At 44.4% G+C, this 27,951-nt stretch overlaps 1 protein-coding gene across 3 annotated transcripts in view; it reads left to right on the plus strand.

Moving 5' to 3' along the window:
• RAPH1 (Ras association (RalGDS/AF-6) and pleckstrin homology domains 1) overlaps positions 1–27,951 on the plus strand; it is a 177,060-nt gene that overhangs the window by 91,857 nt on the left and 57,252 nt on the right. For 2 of the 3 annotated variants that reach the window (XM_073646406.1, XM_073646405.1), the window contains exons 5-6: positions 16,083–16,157; positions 27,728–27,805. In XM_073646406.1, the coding sequence (XP_073502507.1) occupies positions 16,083–16,157; positions 27,728–27,805 (153 nt within the window). The remainder of the gene's footprint in view (positions 1–16,082; positions 16,158–27,727; positions 27,806–27,951) is intronic. The other variant, XM_073646407.1, reaches the window with a different exon arrangement.

Below are 27,951 nucleotides of genomic sequence, written 5' to 3' on the forward strand. Positions count from 1 at the left end.
CATCAGTCCGCAGCGCAGCGCTGACCGGCAATAATAGACATAGATACATAGCAGAGAGAGCTTTGGTGCTGTTGCTGCAAAAAAAAATGGGTGCACGGCAAACTAAACTTTACTGACCAGTGCCAGGCAGCTGTTGCCAAGGCTAATAAAATAATGGGATACATTAAAACAGACGCAGAAGCTTATGACCAGAACATGGTTTTTCCTCTATAGAAGTCACCTGTGCGGCCACAATAAGATACTTATGTGTACGATTTTGATCTCTAATCTATAAGAAGGATATAGCTGAACTAGAGCGGGTGCGGAGAAGAGTAATCAAGGTTAATAAGGGAATGGGTCAGCTTCAATACCAGGTTATTAAATGTAGGGTTATTCAGTTTGTAATAAGATCTCCCCATAGCCTTTGTTTTTCCAATGTACAAATATGAGGGGACAGTGCAGAGAGCTTTCCACCTAGACCTGTGACTGGGACAAGAGGGCATCCTTACTGCTAGGGTGCTCAGGTGCGCACAGAGTATAGCGGGTGCTCGAGTGACATGTTCGTGTTCCCATGGCCGCATGTTTCATGGCTGTTAGACAGCCAAAAAAAACATTCAGGGATTGCCTGACAAACAAGGGACGATCCCTGCATGTTTTGTGGCTGTCTAACAGCCACGAAACATGTGGCCACGGGTACACGAATATGTTACTCGAGCACCCGCGATACTCTGTGCGTACCTGAGCACCCTAGGAAAACTCCAGTAATGAGCACATGAGCTCATCGCTACATCCCCTGACTGCAGAGGAAAGAAGGTTTAATCATAATCACAGACGGGGATTCTTTACTGTAAGAGCAGTGAGACTATGGAACTCTCTGCCGCATGATGATGTAATGAGTGATTCACTACGATAATTCAGACCCTGGATACATTTCTTGAAATATATAATATTACATGTTATGGGCACTACATTGCTATATGTAGAGTCAGGAAGGAATTTTTCCCCTAATATGGAGCTATTGGTGTCTGTCCCATGGGGTTTTTGACTTCCTCTGGATCAACATATTGGCCTATAGGTTGAACTCAATGGACTTAAGTCTACCTTCAACCTTATAAACACAGAAACTATGAAAAATACAGACTCTCTTTATGAAGAAACTAAACAATACATGTAAAGGGCTGAATAAGTTACTGTTTTAAAAGTGACAAAATGTGTAAGTGAAGGAAATGTTAAAACTGTGCTGAGTAGAATGAATCCAGCTCCAGTCATTAATGATGGAGAACACAGAATCCACCTTCAGACATCTGTATCCTTCTAGTAAAGTAGACTACAGAGCAGACATGGCTGTCATCAGATACAGATTCTGATTCCAGGCCTTATTTTTTCCCTTAGTCTCCGATGTACCTTTTCACCTGACTGACTTGCACACGTCTCATGACTTTGAGCCATTGGAAGTGCTGCCCCTCCAGTTGGCGCTGGCTGTGTTGATGGCATTGCAGTTGGCAGTTTCCCAATCTCCTTAGCCGTGTATTCATGGAGCGGGCGCAGGCATCTTGTGCGGCTAGGGGTATTCTTTGTAGACAAGAGCTTCTCTTTTAATTCCGCTTTTCTTCAGCATTAAGATTTCAGCTCTTTGGTGACAGTCACAGCGTGTTCATGCTGCATTGTGGCATCGAGGGACATGGCATTCACTTCTTGAGCGCAAATTGTCTACGTTACCAATATAATTGGCTTTCTACATCCTAGAATGAAAGGCCATTTGTGTAGATGTGAGAAAAGCTGTTTTTGAGTCGCAGAGACATTGAGAGCCAGAACCCAATAAAAGGTCTGCACCCCATGATCGGCAGCTAAAGGCTCAGCACAGCACACCTTCCATATTATACCTCGATTATATCCATACTGCTGGATAATATTTAGCTGTATGGGCTGCTGTATCTCTAGCATTCACTTCTGTGTGATCTACAGAAACTGTGCAGCACAGCCCGCTCGGCTGTTTTATGTGATCAGGACTGCAAGTGCATCCAGAACCGGGCTAATCCTGCCTATATAGCCATCCTCTGCATTATTACCCACCTAGGGCCACCCCTTATGGGCAGAGACATCCTTCAAGCACATATGGGTGACTGTGCAGGAAGGTTTGTTCGTGTCTGGTGACCCTAAATCTTCAGGCAGGTTGCCACTGAAGGGTTAATCCATTTGCCCTGTACAGTGGTGCATAGAGGGGCTTTCAGATTGGTAAAGAATATCTCCTGCTCAGGATAATAATCACCAGAGTTGTCCAGCTAGGAAAGTCTCATTTTTAGGGAGTCTGTCACCAGGTTTTTGCAACCTCATTTGAGATCAGTTATGATGTAGAGTCTGAGACCCTGATTCCAGTGATGTGTCACTTACTTGGGCTGCTTGCTGCAGTTTTGAAAAAATCACTGTTTTTTCTGCTGTAATTCTACCATTTCTCTGAATGCTGAGCTCTGTGTAGCCCCACCCACCCCACTGATTGGCAGCTTCCTGTGAACACTGCATAGGCAGAAATCTGCCAATCAGTAGTGGGGGCGGGGTTATACAGAGCCCATGACTATAGAGGACTACACAGCTGCAGGTTTACTAGTCCTTTTGGTGATAATCTCCTGCTGATAAAACCATGATTTCAACAAAAGTACAGCAAGCAGCCCTGTAAGTGAAACATTGCTGGAAATGGGGTCTCTGTCTCTACATCATGCTGCTCTCAGATTAGGTGGCAAAATCCTATTGACAGATTCCCTTTCAGTATTTCCATAATGTTCTAAGGTGGCAAGGTACAGTGTTAGCATACACAATAGTAATGCAACATTGCTAGCCAGATGACCATTTTATAGTAATGCTACATTTTTATTGTCTCTGTTATATGCCACAAAACCGTGATGTCTGAGGAAGTGGGCGCGTGTCTACGTCCTCAGACCAATTCTGCTTACGTCCTGGAAAGTCACATTATTTTATTTTTCGGCTGGTGGTGTGGTGACTGAGATTTTTCCATCGGTAGAAAAAAGCTTCTTAAGAGGAAAGTTTGAGAAGATAAAGTTGGTAACACTTGAATAAATAATAATAATTAAATAAATAATTAGAAGCTAATTCCCCGGTTTGCATCATTTTCTTTTTTTTTTGCTTCAATGCATCAAAAATGAATAGTTCCAATCCTTCCAGCTTTGCATCGGGCTGATACGTGTAGACCCGTTTTTCTTTGTCCAACACGGCTATCTGAGATTAATGCAGGTACTATCGAAAAGGGCCAGCTGCCGTGCCATCTCCCAGGGATCACATTGGCATGGATAGAGGAGGCTGAAGTCTGTGCCACAGCATTACAGGCATTTCATCTAGGAAGCAGAGACTGCAGGATTTCAGACTTTTTTTTGTAGGTTACCAGGTATTACCTTCCAAAGATTTATTATTTTATACTAAAATTTCATATACTAATTAGTGATCTTCGCCAGTTTAATTACCACTGGCAGATTTTTAAAACACAATACAATTTAAAAGTAGATAAAAATTCTGTTCTTGTGAAGAGAAATGCCATAAGTTTTTAACTGGATACTAACACTATTAATAGACAAAAAGGAGAAGAAAGCACACTTTTTTGTGGCATCCAGGATAGATTGAGTCTGCAAACAAAATGTTCAAGCGATTGCCACCCAATGATGGCCTCCGTGAGAGCCGACATTGAAGTTTACTGGGTTCGCACATACGGCAAAGGGTATTCTTTAAAGAGGTGACCATTATTTTAATTTTTATTTAATAAATTAATAGTAGACCTGAAAATAAGAGAGTATTGTAATAAATCTTATCAGAGAAATCTGTTTCTCCTCCGGGACTAATTTTTCACTCTTGATTCAGGGGTAAAATTTGTATTTGGTGAATAGAAATATTTACATTGCTGAGATAGAGGATGACCGTTTGTGCTCATAAAGTTCTATGGAGAGGAGGAGGGAGGAGCTAGAAGCAGACACAGACATTCTGCTGCAAGGTCTCCTGAATTGACACACTTCAAATCTATGGTAGAAAGGTTTAGCTTATTTTATTTCAGGAGAACTTGCAGCTGATTTTCTGTGTCTGCCTCTAGCTCCTCCTCCTCCATAGAATTTCCTTAGCACCAACTGTCCTCTCTTATCTCAGTAATGCAAAAATCTGTAATCACTGAGCATAGGTTTTACAGCTTTTACAAAGTGTTGTAAAATATATATATATATATATATATATAATATTATAGACCAAAAAGTTTGGACACACCTTCTCATTTAAAGATGAGAAGGTGTGTCCAAACTTTTGGTCTATAATATTATATATATATATATATATATATATATATATATATATGTGTACATTCACACTGAAGGCATCAAAACTATGAATTAACACATGTGGAATTATATACTTAACAAAAAAGTGTGAAACAACTGAAAATATGTCTTATATTCTAGGTTCTTCAAAGTAGCCACCTTTTGCTTTGATGACTGCTTTGCACACCCATCCTAAATATGGGTCATTAATATTAGATGCCTGGACTACTCCTTTAAATCCAATATGTGTGGATCCAACCTAATAGGAAAGAACATTTGAGATATATTGAATCTTAAAATTTAGCACCTTGTTAGATTTTCGATGTCCTGAGAAATTGCTGTAGCTGAATAACTTTAAAGGGATTATCCAGGACTTTCCTTTTTTTTTGCTATGGGGCTAAGAACTTACAGGCTATGTGCCCACAATGCAGAAATGCTCCGGATTTTTCCTGAGCGTTTCTGCATCTCCCTGGCAGAAAAAAAAGCATGCGGGTTGTACATGCTCGTTGTACATGCGGGTTGTACATGCGGATTGTAGATGCATTTTTCCTGCCAGGGACATGCGGATGTGAAGCGTTCTTCACATGCATTTCTGCATGCGGATTGACAAGCTCTTTCCAAGCGATTTTAGCATCACCTGGAAAGGGCTTGACAACTTGGTCACACTATATAAATCCATGCAAACAGCATGGATTTATATAGTGTGACCGTAAAAGAATGGTTAAAAATAAAAAAAAATAAATCTATACTTACCTTCCGATGGCCCCCGGAGTCTTGCTTCGCTCGGTCCTGACTGCCGGCAGATCGCGGTACACTGAAGGACCTGCCGACGTCAGCGTCGCGTGACCCGTCACATGACTATGACGTCAGCGCAGGTCCTTCAGTCCATCGCGATCTGCCGGTATGCGAGGAGGAGCGCACCGGGGGCCATCAGAAGGTAAGTATAACATTTATTTTTTATTTTATTCTTTTTTTCACAGTTTCTATGGTACCTGGGTCCGGAGGAGAGTCTCCTGTCCTCCACACCCGGGTACCATCCGCACATTGAAACGCGTGTAATCCGCATGTACAGATGCAGTGATGCGTAATCCATGCGTTCCAATGCAAGTCAATTGCGGCGAAAACGCAGCACTTCCGCAAAATAATTGGTAGTGCTGCGTTTTTTTTTTCGCAATGATAATCCGCAGTGGAAATTTCCGCAGCATGTGCACAGCACATGCGGATTATCATTGGGGACCTTGGCAGGCCTTCTAACATGCGTTTTTTTATGCGTTTCTGCAGCGTTTTTGCTGCTGCGGAAATGCTTAAAAAACGCATCGTGGGCACACAGCCACAGGCAAGTTCTGTCCAGCATTGATCTCTGCCGGCTCAGAGCGGTCAGGAACCTCTCCTGCCGGCAATTTTGCCGCTTCCGGAGTCTTAATGTATACAGAGCAGCTGCTTCTCTTCTGCTCTGCTGATGGGGCGTCACTGCCAATATGCTAATTGTCAGCCGGCTACCTGCTGCTCAACTGCGGGGAGCCGGCTGTCAGTCAGCTTGACATCAGCAGTGACGCTCTGTCAACAGAGCGGCCCACAAGAAGAAGAAATGCTCTTTTGAATTGAGGTCTAATGAACATGCAGGAGCGGTCCGTGACTGCTCTGAGCTTGTAGAGATCGGCGCCGGGCAGAGCAGGCCGGTAGTTGGGAACTGTCTGCCTGTAAGTTCTTAGCCTCGTAGCAAAAAAATAAGCAAAGTCCTAGATAAGGCCTTTAATTAAACCATGTCAAGGCTTAGATCCTGGCATCTAAACTGAGACATTACAGTCATCACATTTGCTCTGTTTTTCCTTCGCACATTTCCCATCTCTGATTTAATAATTGTAGCTTCATGCTGTAGAGCACGGCTCTCTGGACATCTCACGTCCGCTCCTTGTGGGGTTCTTCTTAGAAAAGAATTTTCATAGAAACTCATGCAAGAAATTAAGAGGATTTCAGTTTTCTTTATTTTCCTAATGAAGTTCCTGAGAAATAATCTTATGATGGTGTAATGGGAAACGCATGAATATTCTACACAAAGTGTAACATTTCTTTGGCCATTTTTTTGGGGGGGGGGGTTTACAGTTAATTGTTTCAAAACTGTACATTGAGATGCTCTGAAAAGCCTTAAAATCAGCTGAAACCCCCTTCCATTCAGCCGGTGTTTGCTTACTCATGCTGAAGATATCGTTGAATATTTTCTAAAAAGGTCTTTGTCAGAGTTCTTTGAAGCCACAGACCCTGCCGTGGGCCATTCGTTGATCTTGCTGCTTTATTTAATGGGCTGACTTTTATGTGGGCTATTGATTGCTGGAAGGAGACGGTCTAATATAATACAGATGCACTGTTACTCTACCGCAATCCTCGGTCTCTTAGGACACCAATGACCGATTTTAAATGAGCCTATAATCCGGGAACAAGTGAACATATAAATGCCTGTTCCTAACTTTTGTCCCTAAACGGGCCGGCAAACATCCCTCACACTATTTTGTCAGATACCATGATTTTTTAGCTGGATACAAAATCATCATTATCGGCTGTCCCATAGAGATTGAGTATATCAGTGACGGGCATGCGGGTTTCTTTTGGGAACTTCATAGCCCCATTGTCACTATGGGCTGGCTTCCACTGATCAGAACGTTTTCACCTATCCTGTGAATAGGCGATGACTTTTAATGTTGGGAATGATACTTTAACATTAATAGCCTTTCTTTGTGAAAGGAAATAAATGTTAGGGGTAGGAGGCTGACATGATACACCCCAATGCCCAGCAAAGGGGCCCTCTCACGAGCGCTGCACCCATATTTGCAAGAGCTGTGCTGTATGGAGCTGCAGGACCAGGCACAACCTCTACAAAACGTACCAGGATGTGACTGGTGGACAAGAAATGGCCCCTTCAGCTTGTAGATTGTGGGGGTGGTGGGAATTGGACCCCCACTGATCTGATTTAGATGTCCTGGAAAATGCCTCATCTGCTTCATATCTTGCATTTGACCCAGCAGAGGACTTGGTTTAGTAGACCTCATACATGATGGATAGCATTCAGTTGCAGCCATTTTGGCAGTGGGACTTCCTATTTGTCTACACTCCAGGGGGGCACTGAAACAAGCGCAGTGGCCCATCTGATCAGCAGTACAACCTAAAAATCTCAGGTAAAACAGCTGTAGATACAAATAATTCTCCAGCTAGAAAGTACTAGACAATATGGAGATCTCAAGAGAACGGTGAATGGGGGCAGGAGGATGACTGCAGAAAGTCCTAGACAATATGGAGATCTCAGGAGACTGGTGGATGGGTGCAGGAGGATGACTGCAGAAAGTCCTAGACAATATGGAGATCTCAGGAGACCGGTGGATGGGGGCAGGAGGATGACTGTGGAAAGTCCTAGACAATATGGAGATCTTAGGAGACTGGTGGATGGGGGCAGGAGGATGACTGCGGAAAGTCCTAGACAATATGGAGATCTCAGGAGACCGGTGGATGGGGGCAGGAGGATGACTGCTGAAAGTCCTAGACAATATGGAGATCTCAGGAGACTGGTGGATGGGGGCAGGAGGATGACTGCGGAAAGTCCTAGACAATATGGAGATCTTAGGAGACTGGTGGATGGGGGCAGGAGGATGACTGCGGAAAGTCCTAGACAATATGGAGATCTCAGGAGACTGGTGGATGGGGGCAGGAGGATGACTGCGGAAAGTCCTAGACAATATGGAGATCTCAGGAGACTGGTGGATGGGGGCAGGAGGATGACTGCGGAAAGTCCTAGACAATATGGAGATCTCAGGAGACTGGTGGATGGGGGCAGGAGGATGACTGCGGAAAGTCCTAGACAATATGGAGATCTTAGGAGACTGGTGGATGGGGGCAGGAGGATGACTGCGGAAAGTCCTAGACAATATGGAGATCTCAGGAGACTGGTGGATGGGGGCAGGAGGATGACTGCGGAAAGTCCTAGACAATATGGAGATCTTAGGAGACTGGTGGATGGGGGCAGGAGGATGACTGCGGAAAGTCCTAGACAATATGGAGATCTCAGGAGACTGGTGGATGGGGGCAGGAGGATGACTGCGGAAAGTCCTAGACAATATGGAGATCTCAGGAGACTGGTGGATGGGGGCAGGAGGATGACTGCGGAAAGTCCTAGACAATATGGAGATCTCAGGAGACTGGTGGAGGGGGGCAGGAGGATGACTGCGGAAAGTCCTAGACAATATGGAGATCTCAGGAGACTGGTGGATGGGGGCAGGAGGATGACTGCGGAAAGTCCTAGACAATATGGAGATCTCAGGAGACTGGTGGAGGGGGGCAGGAGGATGACTGCAGAAAGTCCTAGACAATATGGAGTCTGAGGAGACCTGTGGATGGGGTCAGGAGGGAGACTGAGCTCCCGTGTCCATTTTCAGATCTCACGCCTATAAGAACCCTGGTGATCTGTCGTACGTCTGTCTGTCCGCCTGCGTTTGGTAACATCCGTTTTCATCAGATTGTGCCGGTATCTCCCGTGATACAATACAGGTCCCTAATCTCCTCCTGCCGGCACTTGGCAGCCATGTCTGTTGGCAGAATTCCCGCTCCGTCGCCGTGCGGTCAAGCCTCTCACTAATATCCATAACGTTAGTGTGTCAAATAAAAAGCCATCACCCCTCATTATTTTATATGGAGATGTGAAAACATGCGGTAGCAAACTAAGATTGTGGAATTTGAGCGTTGCTATGTCCCCTGATCCCGGAGCAATGAGGCGTTACCATGGCAACTGATGGTTTTGTTTTTTTTTTTTAACACTGAAACATTTATTAAAACAATCAAAAGCCGCTCCTGGGATAATGCAATTAGTCCCTTGTAAAAGCTCCCGGAGGCTTGTGTCTGACGATCTTTGTGAATCACTGTAACCCCACAATGGTTCATAAAACTTTTAGTGTTGGATGGAATGACAGAAATAACATCAGCAGATCCGCGCCATCGAGGAAGTGCCCGCGGGTAGTAAGGATTTATCGTCTATCAAAAATGCCGGTGTTGCCCATAGCAACCAGAGTTTAGCTTTTGATTTTTAGACTGCTGCATTAAAATAACTGTGGTGATTGGGTTGTTATGGCAACAAAAGGTTGGTGTTGGTGGGGTGTTTTTTTTTTTTTATTAAGAGCTTAGATGAATCTGCCCCAATAAATCTTCCAGCCTTAATGGGCACACTACCCATCCTGCTCCTCCTAGCCCCGCAGCCCTGCCAGCTCATTACAAATGGGCATCAGCGTGCTGTTCTGGGAGTCTTCTCGCTGGCACACTTGGGAAGTGACTTTATGCCCCCGTGACTAACATTTTTGTTTCTATCAGGGCTGTGTAGTCGGTAAGCCAAACCTGCAACTCCGACTCCTCAATTTCCCTTACACCGACTCTGACTCCATGATTCCGACTCCCACATATATTGCTTATATCTAAGTGAAAAATTTATTGTAGTACAATGTGAACATCAGACATTTAATCATTTTTATGATGCAATAATCAAGATATTTAGATAGAATATAATGAGGGATAGCTGGAGGGATAGCTGGAGGGATAGCTAGATAGCTGGAGGGATAGCTAGATAGCTGGAGGGATAGCTAGATAGCTGGAGGGATAGCTAGATAGCTGGAGGGATAGCTAGATAGCTGGAGGGATAGCTAGATAGCTGGAGGGATAGCTAGATAGCTGGAGGGATAGCTAGATAGCTGGAGGGATAGCTAGATAGCTGGAGGGATAGCTAGATAGCTGGAGGGATAGCTAGATAGCTGGAGGGAGGGATGGCTAGACAGCTGGAGGGATGGCTAGCTAGATAGCTGGAGGGATGGCTAGCTAGATAGCTGGAGGGATGGCTAGCTAGATAGCTGGAGGGATGGCTAGCTAGATAGCTGGAGGGATGGCTAGCTAGATAGCTGGAGGGATGGCTAGCTAGATAGCTGGAGGGATGGCTAGCTAGATAGCTGGAGGGATGGCTAGCTAGATAGCTGGAGGGATGGCTAGCTAGATAGCTGGAGGGATGGCTAGCTAGATAGCTGGAGGGATGGCTAGCTAGATAGCTGGAGGGATGGCTAGCTAGATAGCTGGAGGGATGGCTAGCTAGATAGCTGGAGGGATGGCTAGCTAGATAGCTGGAGGGATGGCTAGCTAGATAGCTGGAGGGATGGCTAGCTAGATAGCTGGAGGGATGGCTAGCTAGATAGATAGCTAGATAGATGGCTAGAGGGATGGCTAGCTAGATAGATGGCTAGAGGGATGGCTAGCTAGATAGATGGCTAGAGGGATGGCTAGCTAGATAGATGGCTAGCTAGATAGATGGCTAGAGGGATGGCTAGCTAGATAGATAGCTAGAGGGATGGCTAGCTAGATAGATAGCTAGAGGGATGGCTAGCTAGATAGATAGCTAGAGGGATGGCTAGCTAGATAGATAGCTAGAGGGAGGGATAGAGTGTGAGACAGATGACAGCTACAGACAGCAAATAGTACATTGCACATAATAATCACCTACAATATTAGCATTAGTTACCTTCCTGTGACAGAGATGAGCAGTAGTACTTTCACTTTCTCCAGCTCGGGGCCCAGGAATCGGATCCTGTGCAGGGCAGGCACCCCTCCCCCTCCTCTCTCTGGTGAAGACGGCAGAAGACAGGACAGAGGAGGGGAGATAGCCCCCTGCAGTCTGGAGCCAGTGCAGGACGGGAGCACTGCAGCATACAAGTGAGTTTTGATAGGTGCGTGCCCCTGCTCCTAGGGGTGGGGGGGGGCAACTGCCCCCCCTGCCACTCGCTGGCTACGGCCATGATTCACACACAGCGTTTTTGCGGATCCTTTTTTCACAGTAAAATGCAGTGTCTCTGGGCATCCCAGCAAAGTCAATGGATTTCAAGATATGACATTCAGACACATTGTTTTGTGAGGATCCGTTTTTGGGCTCAAAAACGGATCCTCACAAAGAATGAGCATGTCAGTTTGTTCGGTGTTTTTCTAATCTGCTTTTGCTATTGAAAACATTATCTATGAGCTCAAAAACCTTTCAGGTGATGCGGTTTTTTAAAAAGCTGATCTGCTTTTGCAGCTGAAAAAAACGTATCCTCAAAAAACGCAGCAAAAACGCTGTGTGTGAATGTAGCCTTAGATCAGGAATAGAAGAGCTGTTTATAGGACATTTCATAACTTTCCCAAATTCCTATGAAAAAATATTCAGCACATTCTGCATTGATCTACTGCACCCAATTTATTATATATTTTAGGAGTTGGAATCGGTCCATTTTATACCAACTCCGACTCCACCAAAATGAGCACCGACTCCACAGCCCTGGTTTCTATTAAATCTAATATAGTAAATGTGAATGGTTTCTACATAGTCTAGAGGAATTCTAGTCTGTTAAATCATTAAAGGGGTTGTGCGCCCTTAGGCCACAAATCTGCAATCGCTCCATGTGACTGCAGATTTGTGAGTGCTCACATCGTGCACACTGCGCTATGAGGTTCTCCGGTGCCAGGAGCGGTGAGCATGTGACCATGAGAATTTAATTTACTTACATGTGGTCACGTGCCGCCTAGATGTGCGTGGTGTATTGAGCAAGGCCGGACAAGTCTAGTCGGAATGTTGCCAGAAATACCCTAATCGCATAGTTGTGGTCACATGACCGCCGGCGTCGGACAATTCTCACATTGCGATGCGAGGATCCATAAGTCTGCAGTCACATACAGTGACTGCAGACTTGTAGCCTAATGCCGGACAATCCCATTAATTATAGCATTGGCTAATGTTTTTAATTTTTTTTTTTTGTTTCTTTTAAGATTTGTTGTATTTTTGATGCTGAACATGCAGACAAAACAGCATCTAACCATTAGTTCTTGGTATGAAATGTTAACCCTAAGGCCATGTGCCCACGTAGCATTTTTGCGGCCGCGAAAACGCTTGTAAAACCGTCTGCCATGCAAAGCAATGTGAATATGGATGTGCTGTGCACATGATGCGCTAATTTGTGCGCCGAATTCGCATTGCGTTGCAAAACGCAGCATGACCATTTCTACCGCGATTACGCTGCAAATTCGCGGCCATTGAGGAACATTGAAACGCAGCAAACCCGCAGGTATATGTGGATTTGCAGCGTTTCAATTAAATTCAATGGCTGCGAATTTGCAGAGTAATTGGGGTGCGTGTGGTACCCAGGATGAAGAGGAGACTACAACTCCTCTTCATCCCGGCTACCACGCGGTGAAAAAAAGAAATATAAAAATGTTAAAAATAGAAAAAACCTGTATACTCACCTCTCCGGTCTTCTCCTGGCCGCGTCCTCGCTCTTCGGCGTCCCGCAGTGTACTTGCGGGACCTACGGTGATGTCATTTAGTCAGCTGATGGTCACATGACCGCTGACGTCAGCGGTCAGGTGATGGTCGCGTGACCATCAGCTGACTAAATGACATCACCGCAGGTCCTGCAAGTACACCGCGGGACGCCGAAGAGCGAGGACGCGGCCGGGAGAAGACCGGAGAGGTGAGTATACAGGTTTTTTTTATTTTTAACTTTTTAATTTTTTTTTTTTTTTTTTTTTTTTTTTATACTATAGATGCAGCATTTAAAGCATCTAAGTTGGTCACACAATATAAATCCATGCCTTCTCTCTGGCATGTAAATCTGCATGCGTTTTTTTCTGCCAGAGAGGCAAAAACGCTCTGCAACAAATCTGCTACGTGGGCACATAGCCTAAACACCCATCAATGTGGCTGCACTTCCCTTTGTCACTGATGCCAAATGGCAAAGCAGAAGACTCTTACCAAGAAAACTACATTGGCTATTAGGCTATGTTCACATGCAGCGTATTTGCAGCCTGTTTTTTTTTATGCAAATCAAAGGCCTAAGGCTATGTGCCCATGTTGCATTTATGAAGCAGAAAATTTCTGCTTCATAAATGCAAGTCCTCTACCGGAAAAACGCATGCGGAATTCCGTACGCGTTTATCGCGCATTTTTCGCGCGTTTATCACGCGTTTTCCACATGCGGAATTGCCTTGCGTTTTTTATGCATTGGACAAAGGCAATTCCGCTTGCGGAAACGCAAAATTAAATGACATGCTGCAGATTTTTGAACGCGGCATAAACGCTGCGGAAAAATCCGCAGCATGTGCATAGAACTTGCGGAATCCCATTGGGGACCATGGGGTGCGGATATACATGCGTTTTTCAAGCGTTTACGCTGCGGAAATTCCGCAGCATATACGCTTGAAAAATGCTACGTGGGCACACAGCCTAATATGACAAAAAACGGCAATAAAATTATGAAAAAATACAGTTCCACAATTCTTTTCTAGGAATATAATCTACCAAGTATCAAAGCTCCCTTTCATAGGGATTAAAGGGGTTGTCCAGTACTTTATATTACCCCCCCAATGTATCCCCCCGGGGCACTTAAGGATTTTTGTAAATACCATCCGTTGCAGATACTGCCTGTGAGTGGCGCTATTCTTGGCCGCTCACAGGCACCATGTGACCCCCGGCTGCAGCCGGCTCTGACATCCACTGATGTCATGACTAGTGCTGGCAGCAGCCGGGGGTCTTTGTCTTCCTGGTTCCAGGTGGATGCCAGGCTGTGGGTGGGGTTACCTCCCCCGCATCACACCCGGCATTCACTGCACGCTCTGCCTCTCCCCATTCATTGGGAAAGCGCGCGGTAGATGCCGGGTGTGACCCGGGGAATAACCCTGCCCACAACCCAACAGCCACCGCGGGGACCCCAGTGCAGAGTCACGCCTCACTTGTCATGACATCAGCTGGGGGTCACGTGCTGCCTCTGAGCGGCCACCGATAGCGCCACTCACAGGCAGAAACAGCACTGGGAGGTAATTACAAAAAGTCTTAGGGGCCCCGGGAGGATACATTGGGGGGGTAATATAAAGTACTGTACAACTTCTTTAATCTGTTTGACAATCCAAAGACTTCTATTCTTACAGTACTTTATTTATGGGGGGAATGTATTTTGAAGACCCCTTGTATAATAATTATGTATAAAAATAAAGCTTGAATTGTTTTCTATATTTATTTTTACTCGTTTCCTTTAAAATATTACTTGCAGGAAATGCCATGCATGTGACTAGACTTTCTTAGAAAGAATCATAAGTAAGACTTTTCCTGTCACTGTTACATTGATGGAATATATACATTTTGGGGGTTCTGTGTATTTGGGTTGGCTTCCCCTTGGATTTCTAATAGGTTGTTGAATGCATGACCAATTTTAACAATAATGCAAGTGTTAATGGTGATTGATGTCACCAGTGCCTGTATGAGCACTCCGCTCTCCCTGGTTATCTTGGTATCGTATGCAGTGTGTTACACCCCGGGGAGTGGTAGAAGGTGTTAGTCGTCAGCTCTTTAGTCATCAGTAACCACATAGAATGTGGACAAATCTTGATTTTTCATTCACAGATCTGTTAATGAATGTTCCCATACTCTGATAAGCCCCCCGAACCCATTATGTATAAAACCTCATATAAAGTGGATTTGTTGTTAGATTTCAAAATGCAAACTACACGCATTGTTTAATGGAAGCTGTCACTGGATTCAGGCTACGTGATCTACAGGCAGCATGAATCGGAGCCCGTCTGCGTGATTGCAGCCCGGTATGTCTTTCTCCGAACGCTGTCACTTCAGAAAAAAGCTAGTTTGAAAAGCCAGGAATTATAGGGACAGACCCTGCCTAGTCTGGGGCATCACCGAGCCAGCTCCTTCCCACCTCACTCCAGCTTACAACCTGTCAGTCAGCTGGAGCAGTGCAGGGAGAAGCCACCCGGGGGCGCTACGTACTAGTCAGGTCTCGCCATATAGTCCCTGGCCGGCTCAGAGCACCATGGGGTTTTAGATAAACACATACCTGGCTGCAGTTGCACAGTGGTTCAAGCAGCAAAAATCTAGAGACAAGTTCTCTTTAAAGGGAATCTGTCACCAAGATTTTACTACCCCATCTGAGAGCAGACTGATGTAGGGGCAGAAACCCTGATTCCAGCGCTATATCACTTATTAGGCTGCTTGCTGCAGTTTTAATTAAAATCACGGTTTTCTCTGCTGCGGGTCTCTGAATGCTGAGCTCTGTATAACCCCACCCACACCATGGATTGGCAGCTCTGTGTGTATACACTGTGCATAGGCAGAAAGCTGCCAATCAGTGGTGGGCAGGGTTAAAAAGAGCTCATGAATATGGAGGACTGCCTGGCAGTCGTTTTACAGGACGTCCTCTAGTGATAATGTCCTGCTTATAAAGCAGTGATGTATTTGAAAACTACATCAAGCGGCTAAGTAAGTGACATATCACTAGAGTCAGGGTCTCTGTTTCTACATTATACTGCTCTCAGGTGGCACAAGCCTGGTGACCGAATCAGTTTAAAGAGATATCTTAGCCCTGATGAGGTTGGTGTACCTACTATGACAATTCATATCAGAATGACTTTTTGTTTGTTTTTTTTACCGTCCAGCTAGGCTCACAATAGAGAAAAAGCTAGTTTCGACAACACTAATGCTTTTGAGATGTAAAGTTTCTGAATAAGTGTGTGGTACATGTAGTGCTTTTTGTTTTATTGCAGAATACCCGGTGACTTCTATATTACATCCGGGACATCTGTGTTCATGTTTAGATGTTGATATATCATGCATTAGGGAATTGTGTCTTTTCCTTTGCACGCTTACCGCATTAATCAGAACACGCAAATGAATATGCTTTGCTCAGATTTTTCTTTTAATTGTATTTTCCACTTTTTTTCTCTTCCTGTCTGTTTCTTTTTCTGTGCAAGCACTCCTATCTGGACAGGGAGACCTCCCTTCTGCTCAGAAACATTGCAGGAAAGCCCTCTCACTTGCTGACTAAGGTGATGAAGCTTGCTCTTTCCATCTGCATGATTTGCCTCTTCCCTGCAGCTAAACTGTACCAATTGTGAGATGAGAACGGAGACACAAGGGCACCAGGAGCCGTGTACGACTCGCAAGCGGGTGCTCCGTTACTGGTTTATTGCTACATGCCTCCCTCTCTTGTATGGTTCTCTATACGTGCATTTCATGGGGGGGGCATCCACTAAGAACTGCTCTTCTATTTATTGTGTTGTATGTATACATTGATGTGAATAAGTGATTGCTACCTTCAAATGTTCCTAAATTTATCATAGTGACATATTGGCTTATGTGCACATATTAAAGGGTTGTCCGGCCTCCGGCTTAAAGTCTGGAGCCATTCTATGTGACTGCAGATTTGTGAATCCTCACATTACGCACCGCACGCTGTGATGATTCTCCGGCACCTGGAACTGGTTGGTCACATGTGATTTGCATACTTTCGGCCACATCCCAACTAGACGTGTCCAGCCTCTATCAATACACTTGCATTGAGTGAGGCCGCGCCCATCTAGTTGGCATGTGGCCACATGTATTCATACTTGCGGTCACTCGCCCGCCACTCCCAGCACCAGAGAATCCTCACAGCGCACAGTGCACGCAATGTGAGAATTCACAAGTCTGCAGTTACTCTGTGAGTAGAGTAACTGCAGAATTGAAGCCTAAGGCTGGACAGCACCTTTAAGTATTTGCTGCAGACATTTTTGCACCAAAAATGTCTTATTGCAGGAAAAAAACTACATAAAAAACACGCATCTTTGCTTGTGTTTTTTTTTGTTTGTTTTTAATGCATTTCTTCCCATCTATTAGAATGGGTTGAAAAAGGCTTAAAAAACCTGACATGCTGCAGATTTGAAACTACTTAAAATTTTGCAAGGAAAAGTCTCTCTTCACTTTCCTGGGACAGTAAAGTACTGCGATTTTCACAGAAAAATGCAACGTTTGAATATACCCTTAGACAGTGGGAGCCCCTATGCAAGCCATAGTACTGTGAATAGATGCGCTACTAAAACTGAGGTTGGGCTGTAGTCACATATGCAATTTATGGGCCAAACACAGTAGTTCATACTAAAGGGGAAAAACCTGGCCATGCCATAGACATATTAGATTGGTATTGGCCAAATGATCGGCCTGCAGCCATCGCTCCCCAATCCCCCGCACACGGGAACATTCGGCTCTGATATACGTTCCCGAGTCCTTTAGGAGACATCTGCTGACAGACCCCCTGGCAACAGGCTACTGCCCAGAGACCAAAAGGATTGGCCGATGACATTCCAACAACCGGATCCTTCTCTTCCCGGATACCAACTCTCTGGGAAGAGTCAGAAGGTCGCCATACACATTAGATAAAAGTTGGCCTATCATCCAATGTGTATGGGGGCCTTAAGTTTTAGTATTTTTGTATTTCCTTAAAGGGCTTGTCCACTACTTGGACAACCCCTTCTCATTCCCAAGAACGCAAGTGCCGACACCGCTGGAACAACGCCAGCACCGGAGGTGAGTATAGGTGTTTATATTTTAACGAAGCCTAACATGAGAAATGACAAGGGGTTGTCCTAGTAGTGGACAACCCCTTTAAATGCTTCTTATAATTTGATATCGACCATATTGCTATGATCCTGTTACTAGATCTTACCAGAGATAATGGCAAGATTGGCACATGACCGTATAAAAAAAATCGTCTTATTGTCATCCCTTGTTTTCACATGAACCATTTGAGACCCACACATAGACATGTTTGTTTTTTCCTGGCAGCACTGATGACAATACATACCGCAGATGGATGACATGTGCGTGCCATCAGTGTCACACGTACCGGAATAGAATGCAGAATAGAAATTAAAGATTTTTTTGTGTTAAAGATGTGCAAAGATAGAGGTAGATAGATATCCGTAAGATATATAATTAGTGCCTTGCGTGTGTAGCTTGCAGTACATGTATTAATCTAATACATGAAAAAAATGATGTGTATTCCCCCGCATTTTTGGTAACCAGCAAATATAAAGCAGACAGCTGTGAGCTGATCTTATCAGGCTGGGAAGGTCCATGGCTATTGGGCCCTTTCCAGCCTAAAAATACCAGCCCTCAGCCGCCCCACAAGTGACACATCACATTAGATGCTCCAATTCTGGCGCTTCGTCTTCGCTCTTTCCGATTGCCCTAGTGCGTTGGCAATCGGGGTAATGGGGCTTGGGCTTGATGTCCGCTATGAATTGTTCAAAAACACAGCTGACATCATGCCCTGGTGGTAGCAATGGAGAGAGGTCTATCAGACACCCCCATTACTATCTTTGTACTAAAAAGGAAAAAAACACTCGCAAAAATACTTTTATTTAAAAATACACTTCCTGACTCTTTTCCTGGTTCACCAATTTATTAAAGAAAAAAAAAAGCAATCCTACGCAGGTCTGACGTAGTCTACAAACCTAAAAGTGGAGAAATAAAAACAAGACACTGTCCCTCCTACACCAATTTATTATAAAAAAAAGTTCCCACACTGGTCCGACGTGGTCCAGCACTTCCCACGACGTTCCTCGAATCCATCGTCCAAAATCTATGGAGCCTTGTTCTGAAGATCCATAGGCTTTATCAGCAGTCACTCCAGGCTCACACTGCGCTCTGCGTCACCCGGCGACTGTGAAGAGCAGTGACGTTACCGACATCACCGCTCATCAGAGTCCGCTTGTTCCGCTGCGCTCCGCGTCACCCGGCAACTGTGAAGAGCAGTAACGTTACCGACATCACCGCTCATCAGCGTCGCCGTGTCACGCTACGCTCCGCGTCACCTGGCGACTGTGAAGAGCAGTAACGTTACTGACATCACCGCTCATCAGAGTCACAGTGTCACGCTGCGCTCCGCGTCATCTGGCGACTGTGAAGAGCAGTAACGTTACTGACATCAGCATCACCGTGTCACGCTGCGCTCCGCGTCACCTGGCGACTGTGAAGAGCAGTAACTTTACTGACATCACCGCTCATCAGAGTCACCGTGTCACGCTGCGCTCCGCATCACCCGGCGACTGTGAAAAGCAGTAATGTTACCAACATCATCGCTCTTCACAGTTGCCGTGTCACGCTGCGCTCCGCGTCACCCTGCGACTGTGAAGAGCAGTAAAGTTACTGACATCACCGCTCATCAGAGTCACCGTGTCACGCTGTGCTCCGCGTCACCAGGCGACTGTGAAGAGCAGTAACGTTACTGACCAGCATCACCGTGTCACGCTGCGCTCCGCGTCACCCGGCGACTGTGAAAAGCAGTAATGTTACCAGCATCACCGCTCTTCACAGTCGCCGTGTCACGCTGCGCTCCGCGTCACCCTGCGACTGTGAAGAGCAGTAAAGTTACTGACATCACCGCTTATCAGAGTCACCGTGTCACGCTGCGCTCTGCGTCACCCGGCGACTGTGAAAAGCAGTAATGTTACCAACATCACCGCTCTTCACAGTCGCTGGGTCTTCCTATATAATCCTGCCTCTGTTGATAATGAGATGGTTGTTGAATATCAATGTCTACAGTACAAAGTGTCAGTGCGCAAAGTGAAAATTACAATATTTAGGGATTCTTTTTAAACAGCCAGTATCGTGAATAATGTAGAAAAATCACCAAACATTCTTTAAAAGAATGTTTGACATTCCATTTAATTAAGTTTGTCATTTTCTAATGACATATTCCCTTTAAAAGGAACTGATAGCTGATACATGCTGCCCAATCCTCTGGCTGTATGATCTAAGCCAAGTAAGTTTGGCTATGAATTGCTGCAGTGTTTCAGGGTAAAAGAAACTTTTAGGCTATGTTCACACATGTTGGGATTTTCAGCGTCACAAATCTGCAGCAAAACCTAATCTCTGGCAGGAAATTAGCTGTGTCAAAAACGCAGGTTTTGCTGCGTTTTTTCAGCGCTTTTTTTCACTATCCTTCTGTCTCTATTTATGTGTGTACATAAAGTTCTGTGAAAAAAATAACCCCATTCTATTTTGCCATCAAAAACGCTGATGCAAATTTTGGTGCGTTTTTTTCAGCTTTTTTTCACCACCCATTACTTCCTATGGGTGAAAAAACGCTGAAAGAAGTGACATGCTCTATTTTCCAAAAACCCAACCAAGACACAAAATACACAACAACAAAAAACATGTGTGAACAGAGAATTCTGGTTTCTCATAGACTTTGCTGGTACTGCAAAATGCAGCTGAAAATTTTCATAAAAACCGCTGAAAAACACATGTGTGAACATAGCCTAAAAGCTGCAGGGGGGGGGCGAGCCACACAGTAGACTAGTTAGACAGGCGGGTCCTTGGTGGCTTCTCTACACTCGCTGCCAATAACTATATGCTCAGGGAGAGACCTGTCACTCAAGGGATAGTGGGCGGGGAGAAGCTTCTGGGGACCCTCCTGTATGACTAGTCTATCATGCGGCTTGGTGTCCGGCGGCTTTTAAAGTATATTTTTCTATGAAACCCCGCAGCATTTAGGAGTCAGACATGCCAGACTGAGATGATACAGCCAGAGCCTGATCCATGCCGCTCGTGGATAGGCCCACGTGTACCAGGTTCCCTTAGGTAGTTTTCTAGCTATATGATGGTGTAATATCACTGACATATACAGGAGCAGTGTAGATATTGCACAGGCAGTAATCGCTCATCATCCTCCCACACTCGGCTTCCTTTAGGCAGGATACAGATAGTCGTGTGACAATGAGCATTTCCTGGGTAAATGTGATGTTTTTAGGACACTTGTCAGTCATACGCCTCCATCTGCCTCTGGTGTTTTCCCAGTTGAACACATCAATTACACAGCTCACTAAATTATGAATGGAGATGACTATTAAAGGCAAGACTGGGCCTAACATGTCCTCTGCCTCCGTCCCTCGTGTGCTCGCTGTAAATTACGCCACATGTTTCTGCATCATAACTATTAGAGGGAGGCTCTGTAATGTATAAGTTTGATGTAGTATCTTCTCTGTAGTATCTTCATCTCTCCTTTTTGCCTTTACAGTGTGTGGGCATAGCTCACCATGCGGGTATACTTTTAGATTTGCATTAATCTAATGTCCATGAACAGCGCCACTTTTGTTCATGGCCTCTGTCAGGTAAAGCGGCTCATTTCTACTCCAGTGAAGCCAGCTGACCTGCAATACCCGACTCCACCACCGTGTAAGAGGAGCACAGTGGCAGAACGCAGCTGCACAGTGCCCATTCTGGGCATTTTAGGTCCTTTCTGGTATGTTTTTATCTCTTGCTGTGATGGAAATCTGCTCCTTACTGACAATATCACCTAGTCAGAGCTGCAGTGCAAATCATGGAGTAAGGCTAGAGAAGGGACACAAGCCTGTAATGAGACGTGAGGGAGATGTAATGTCACCGAGCTTTGCCTAATGCGGCACATATGTGTAAGGCAGCCAAATTGTGCCATAAATGGTGGCATTCATAGGAATGTTCATCCTTTGTAACGTGTGAGTAGGCCGCATCTACCACACTGGAAACCGCTTTTAGGCCTCATTCACACGTCTGTGATAAAAATGGTACCGGTGTCCTCAGTGTTGTGTATCAGTATTTGGTCCGTGTAGATTTTACCATCAGTGTCATTGGTGGTCTGCACGGATGGATAAATAAATGACAAAGCTTCTCCTATCTCTTACAATTTTAAATACGGATGTGTTTTTCAGGGACCCGTAGACTTGTATTGTCACACTTCATCCATGTTGCTGGAGAAAGACGGTCCTGTCATGAGTTTTACACAGATACGTGGTACATGAAAAAACGCGGACATGTGAGCTGCCTCATAGACTATAATGGGAACATGTTGTAACCGTGAAAAGCGGAATACAACACATACACACATCAGACATGTGAGTGAGGCACCACGTTCACACGTTCAGTATTTGGTCAGTATTTTACATCAGTATTTGTAAGAAAAACAAGAATGGAGCAATCAGAGGAAAAGTATAATAGAAACTCGTCACCACTTCTGTATTTATCACCCACTCCTGGTTTTGACTTACAAATACTGATGTGAAATACTGACCAAATACTGAACGTGTGAATGTGGTCTAATAGGTCATATGAACGGGAGTTGTCTTAATGAATCAACCCATAGTTAAAGGGAACCTGTCACCAGAAAAAAAAAGAAAAATCACTATTAACCTGCAGATATGGGGTTATTCTGCAGGGTAATAGTATTACTAACCTGCCAGGTGCCCGTACTTACCCGAACGCTGCGGGGAGAAAATGAACTTTATTTACCCTGCAGTGTTCAATTTCAGTCAGAGGGGCGGTGCGTGTTCTGGTTCAGTCACTGCTGGGACAATACAGGGTGGCGGCTGTAACTTCGCCCCCGGTCCAAACTGACAGCTTTCAATAAATCAGTGATGTAATAATAAGATAAGAAATAAAAAGGTCAGAGGTCACCTCTGCAATAGGGTTTTTGTAATTGGCCAGAACAAAAAGCAGCTGACGCGTAGACTAGAACATGTCAGGTGTGAACAAGCACTTAGCTTATAGGTTGAGCTCGAAGGACTTACTGCATGTCTGCCTTCAACCAAAAAAACTATGAAACTTCTATGCTGGAAATATTCACTACAGTGTTCATGTTGTAGACCTATCTATAAGGCCATGTTCACACTATCAGTATTTGATCAGTATTTTACATCAGTATTTGTGGGTGGGTGATAAATATAGAAGTGGTGACGTGTTTCTATTATACCTTTTCTCTGATTATTCCACTCCTGATTTTAGCTTACAAATACTGATGTGAAATACTGACCAAATACTGAACAAGGCCAGGGCCCCACTATCAGTATTTGGTCAGTATTCGGTCAGTATTTTTTCTCAGGAGTGGGAGCCAAAACCAGGAGTGGGTGATAAATGCAGAATTGGTGACTTGTTTCTATTATACCTTGTCTCTGATTGTTCCTCACCTGGTTTAGGCTCCCACTCCTGAGAAAAAATACTGACCGAATACTGACCAAATACTGATAGTGAGGTCATGGCCTTAGGCCGCATTCAGACGGCCATGATTTTTATCATACTTAAAAACATGGATGGTTGCTCGTCAGTGCTTGGTTCCTGCCAGTTTTTATGATCATTCACTCATCAATGGTTGTCACTGATGGTAAAATCAGTAAGTGGCTAAGCTTCCCCTATCCATTACACTGTTAGTCACGGACAGCACACGATCGTACGCTGATCCATCCGTGTGCGCTCTGTGATTCCACGTAAACTTGTATAGGTAATTTTGAGCTATGACTTAGATAAAAAAAAATGGACATATCGCCTTGATTTTTGGGATCACTCGGTCCCAAAAATTTTTTTAAAAAAAATGGACCTGGTAACAGCCCAATAGAATATAACTGTAATGTGTTCTGTGCATGAAAATCACAAAACAGACACATGAACCTGGGACGTCTGGATGAGGACTATTAACAAGACGATGGAGACCACTGTGTAAAATATTTCGCCTTGTCCTGTGTGACTGCAGCCATGGAAGACAAGGAGCCCAGAACCTGAGACTTGCTGGAGGTGAACAGATAAGAGAACATGATCCGTGTTTGTTGCAGAGTCCTGTGCATGATTGTCACAGGCAGATAGAGGGGACACTCGGGCTTTTACTGAAGGGACCTGAGCAGATGGCTGCCTACGCTCTTTAATATTTCATTCTGCTTGGAACTGATGCACTAAGGCAGACTCTCACATGTTATCCACTTCTTTATCCAATAATTAGATTGCTATTTTACTTTTTGTAAGTAGCAGGTAAGCCATGTGTACCATGGGATGAATTATGAAATCAATTTTACTGGATATTGTCTGTCTGTTTTCGCTTTGTTTTTTTTTCTTTAACCAGTTCATGAATTTTTAGGTGTTTTTTTTTCCCATTACCTCCCTTTAAAGGGAATCTGTCACCATGAAAATGCAGTCCAATCTGCAGGCACCATGTTATAGATCATGAGGAGCTGAGTAGATAGATGTATAGTTTTTTGAGAAAAGATTCAGTATAACCTGTTTTTTTCATCATTTAAACCTCTGCTCTTTCTGAGCTTTCTGGTCCAGTGTGCCGTCCTATCAGTGACTGACAGCTGTTTCTGTCTGCACTCATATACAAAGAAAGCTGTCAGTCACTGATAGGACGGCACACTGGACCAGAAAGCTCAGAAAGAGCAGAGGTTTAAATGATGAAAATACAGGTTATACTGAATCTCCTCTCACAAAACTATACATCAGTCTGCTCAGCTCCTCCTGCTCTATAACATGCCACCTGTAGATCGGATGGCATTTTCATGGTGATGGGTTCCCTTTAAGTAGATAACTGCCTCGACATAATTCCCTGTCTGTGTTCTAGAGGGGACATATGGAAGGGCGTCCAAGACTGGGCACATGGACGGGCGTCCAAGACTGGGCACATGGACGGGCTTCCTGGACCCTTCCTGGTATAATGTCCCCATTTAAAAAAAACAAAAAACTATTCTACTCCCTTTCCTCTGCTTCCATGATGTGCGGCATCCACGTTTGTTGCCGGCAGCTGACTTCACTGTGTCGGCACGGCAGCACATGACATCACTACCATGCGACGCATGTCAATGGCAAGTCAACGTCAGCTGCTGACCTCTGATTGCCCAGCGGCAAGTATTGCAGCGCTGGGAGCCAGCGGGTCTCTGCGCCACAATACATTTCACCTGAATGTTCGGCCGAGGACACACGTCCAGGTGAAATTGGCATTGACAGGCCTCCCTCCTGCACGGACCCGGTCACACCGTGTGCGACCACGATAGTTATGCCCCAGGCGGGCACGCACACACACAACGGCTGCTGATGTGTATACACTTCCGGGTGTAGTGACCAGTGGCCACAGACTGGTAGGAGTCAGCAGCTTTTGTGCGCACACCCCTACTGACACTTAGTGCATTGCAGTGATCACTCTGTCAGTGCGGAGGCGCGCACACTAGATGCAGCTTTGGCTTTGGGCCTTAGAGACAAGTCAATTAATGTGATGTCCCGGCTTCATTATGCAGATAGGGGGGCATGACTGTGCACGAAGGCATAGGTCACTCCAAGGGTGCCGCAAAGCTCTCTTATTTCTAGATCAAATTAAAGTTTATTTTTAATTATAAAATTAAGTTATACTTGCCTATTATGATTTAAAGTGGGGCTAGGTTCCCTATATAAATGTTTAGGTAGTTTTATATGCCATTTTGGAGTGAAAGACTCCCTTACAATATTTTGGTCACATCACATTATAAATCCTTTTCATGAAGTGCCCAGACCTGTCCATAAGACAATGTTGGGAAATCTGACCCTTTTCTAGGAATAGGGCTTATCTGGAATTTTCTATAGTATAATTCCTGACTAAGCTCATTAGACCTAATATAATAATCACAAGCTGAACTGATATGATGACATTGAAAATGTGCAGATATCCCAGATTCAATTAAATTGTGGATAATCCACTGGGAGAAACTCAAGGTAATCAGCTGGTGTTGCTGGATTCATGCTCCTGTAAAATTGGCTTCATAACTGTTAGGGATGAGATAACGTAATAAGATGGTGACTGCTCGGGAATTAGACACTTTAAGATTAGAATAATTTAGAGTTTTTTAAAGGGGTTGTCGAAGATTAGAAAAATAAAACTACTTCCTTTGAGAAACAGTGTCACAATCTATGGTCAGGGATATCTGGAACTGCAGCTCAGCCTTATTAAAGTAAATGGAGCTGAGCTACAATACTACACACAACCCATCTTCTGCATCTATAATCCATACTCTGTTGCCTGGTTTCTACATTCACATTGCTATATTCTCAAGTAAATGACCTTTAAGTGCAAACCAAGGTTTTAACAATCCCTCCTTCCCACTAAACTAAAGAACTGCACAATACTATGCTGTACTCATTTAAAGGGCTGGTCTGAAACGAACATATTTTAATCCTAAATGTATTTTTTCTAATATACTTTAATTAAAAATTCCCTATTGTTCCCCCACTTATGCTATCTAACGGCTTTATTTTTTTTTTACCTACTTGCTGTTTGCCACTTCGTTTGAAAACCACCAGTGCATGCTGGGATACCAAATAGGATGTCATCAGGGTGCAGAGGCTGTGGTCACTGATGTCACTTGTGGGGGCAGGGCTGGCTTCTGCTCTTCATGTTATCTCCTTACAAAGCGCACTGAAAGTGCACTCTCTTGCTGGCTCCTCACTTCTTATCAGAGCAGGCAAGGGAGTGCACTGTCACTGTGCATTAAAAAGAATATTGCATAGTGATAAGATCCTACTTAGTATACATCGGAATTGACAACCGACGCATGCTCAGTAAAGAAAGGACTAGCCCAGACCCTAAAACCTACGTCTCTGATTACACTACTTTTCAAGGTGGGGGCAGAGGCTGTGGCAGAGACCCTGATAATGTCTCGTTTGAGTATCCTAGCAAGCACTCTTGAGTTCTCAAATAAAAGATCATCAAACAGGAAGTGGGTTAAAAAAAAAAGACAGGTTGCGTAGTAAGGGAACGATAGAGACTTTTTAATAAAAGTATTTTAGAAAAGCGATTTGATTATTACATTAAATAGATGAACACTTGTATCACATGGGTCTTTCTTCCTTTTCCATGGTTGTTAATGGAAAGAATAATACTGTAATGGATACTGTGTCTTCTTCTTATGAATCATTTTGGAATCCTTCTGTTGACTCTTAATACCGGTGTATTTGTGTGTAACAGTTGTGTGCATATTTATTGTAGTTCTGCATGGCTTGTATCTAACGCCACTTGTGTGATATGCATTCGACACCCTGATATATTACACAATGATCAGCCATAGTTTAAAACCACTGGCAAGTCAATAACATTGCTTATCTATTTATACTGACAGGATATATAAAGGGCAGTGAATTCTTGAAGTTAACATTTTAGAAGAAATAAAAGTGCAAGGGTAAAGGGGGTCTCCACCTCTGGGGACTCTAGAATGTGCACACTGATGAGTTCTCAGTTAACCCATTCTACAGCCAGCAGTCATGTAACACAAAGGCTATAGGTGGCAAGCTGTGCAAAATTCTTATTATTTAAGTAAGAATTTTTTCCCCCCAAAGGTGGACAACCCCTGTAAGGATCTAAGTGACTTTGGCTGGGGCAAATTGTGTTGACTAGACTCCTGTGGGGTTTCCCCTGATATGCTGTGGTTAGTACTTGGCAAAAGTGAAGTAATGACACCGTCAAGCAGTGACAGGGCCATGAACGGCAGAGGCTGATCGATGTGCATGGGGATAAACGCCAGCCTGTCCCGAGCCCACAGAAACATCATGGTAGCACAAATTGTAGGCAAGTTATTGCAGGCTATGGTAGGAAGGGGCCAGGACACCGTGCATCACATCTTGCTGCTTAGCCACAGGTCACAGCACGCATACTGAGCCCCCCAAGGATGCTTTGGTAGCAGGAGGGGGACCGACACAATATTAGGCAGGTGATTTTAATGTTATGGTTGATCAGTGCATAGTCTTGCTAATATTGTAGCATAAAGAAAAGTTTGATTAATGCAAGATTACCATTAAACTTTTTATACTCTTTCCACAGGAGGAACAAGCTGCTAAAATAAAGGCAGAGAAGATTCGAATAGCTTTAGAAAAGATAAAAGAAGCTCAAGTTAAAAAGGTACCGAACCCCGAGTAGTGGTAATGGCCGGCACAATGGCGGCAGAGGCTTATCTAATAACATTGAGGGTAGTAATATGCAATGGATCTGTGAAAGATTGGAAAAATAAGAGGTCTGACAATCAAGTGGCTGTGTAATCAACATTA

Source organism: Phyllobates terribilis, unplaced genomic scaffold, assembly GCF_046119375.1.
Source record: "Phyllobates terribilis strain yellow unplaced genomic scaffold, ASM4611937v1 Scaffold_9__5_contigs__length_417890890, whole genome shotgun sequence".
NCBI classification, from domain to species: domain Eukaryota; kingdom Metazoa; phylum Chordata; class Amphibia; order Anura; family Dendrobatidae; genus Phyllobates; species Phyllobates terribilis.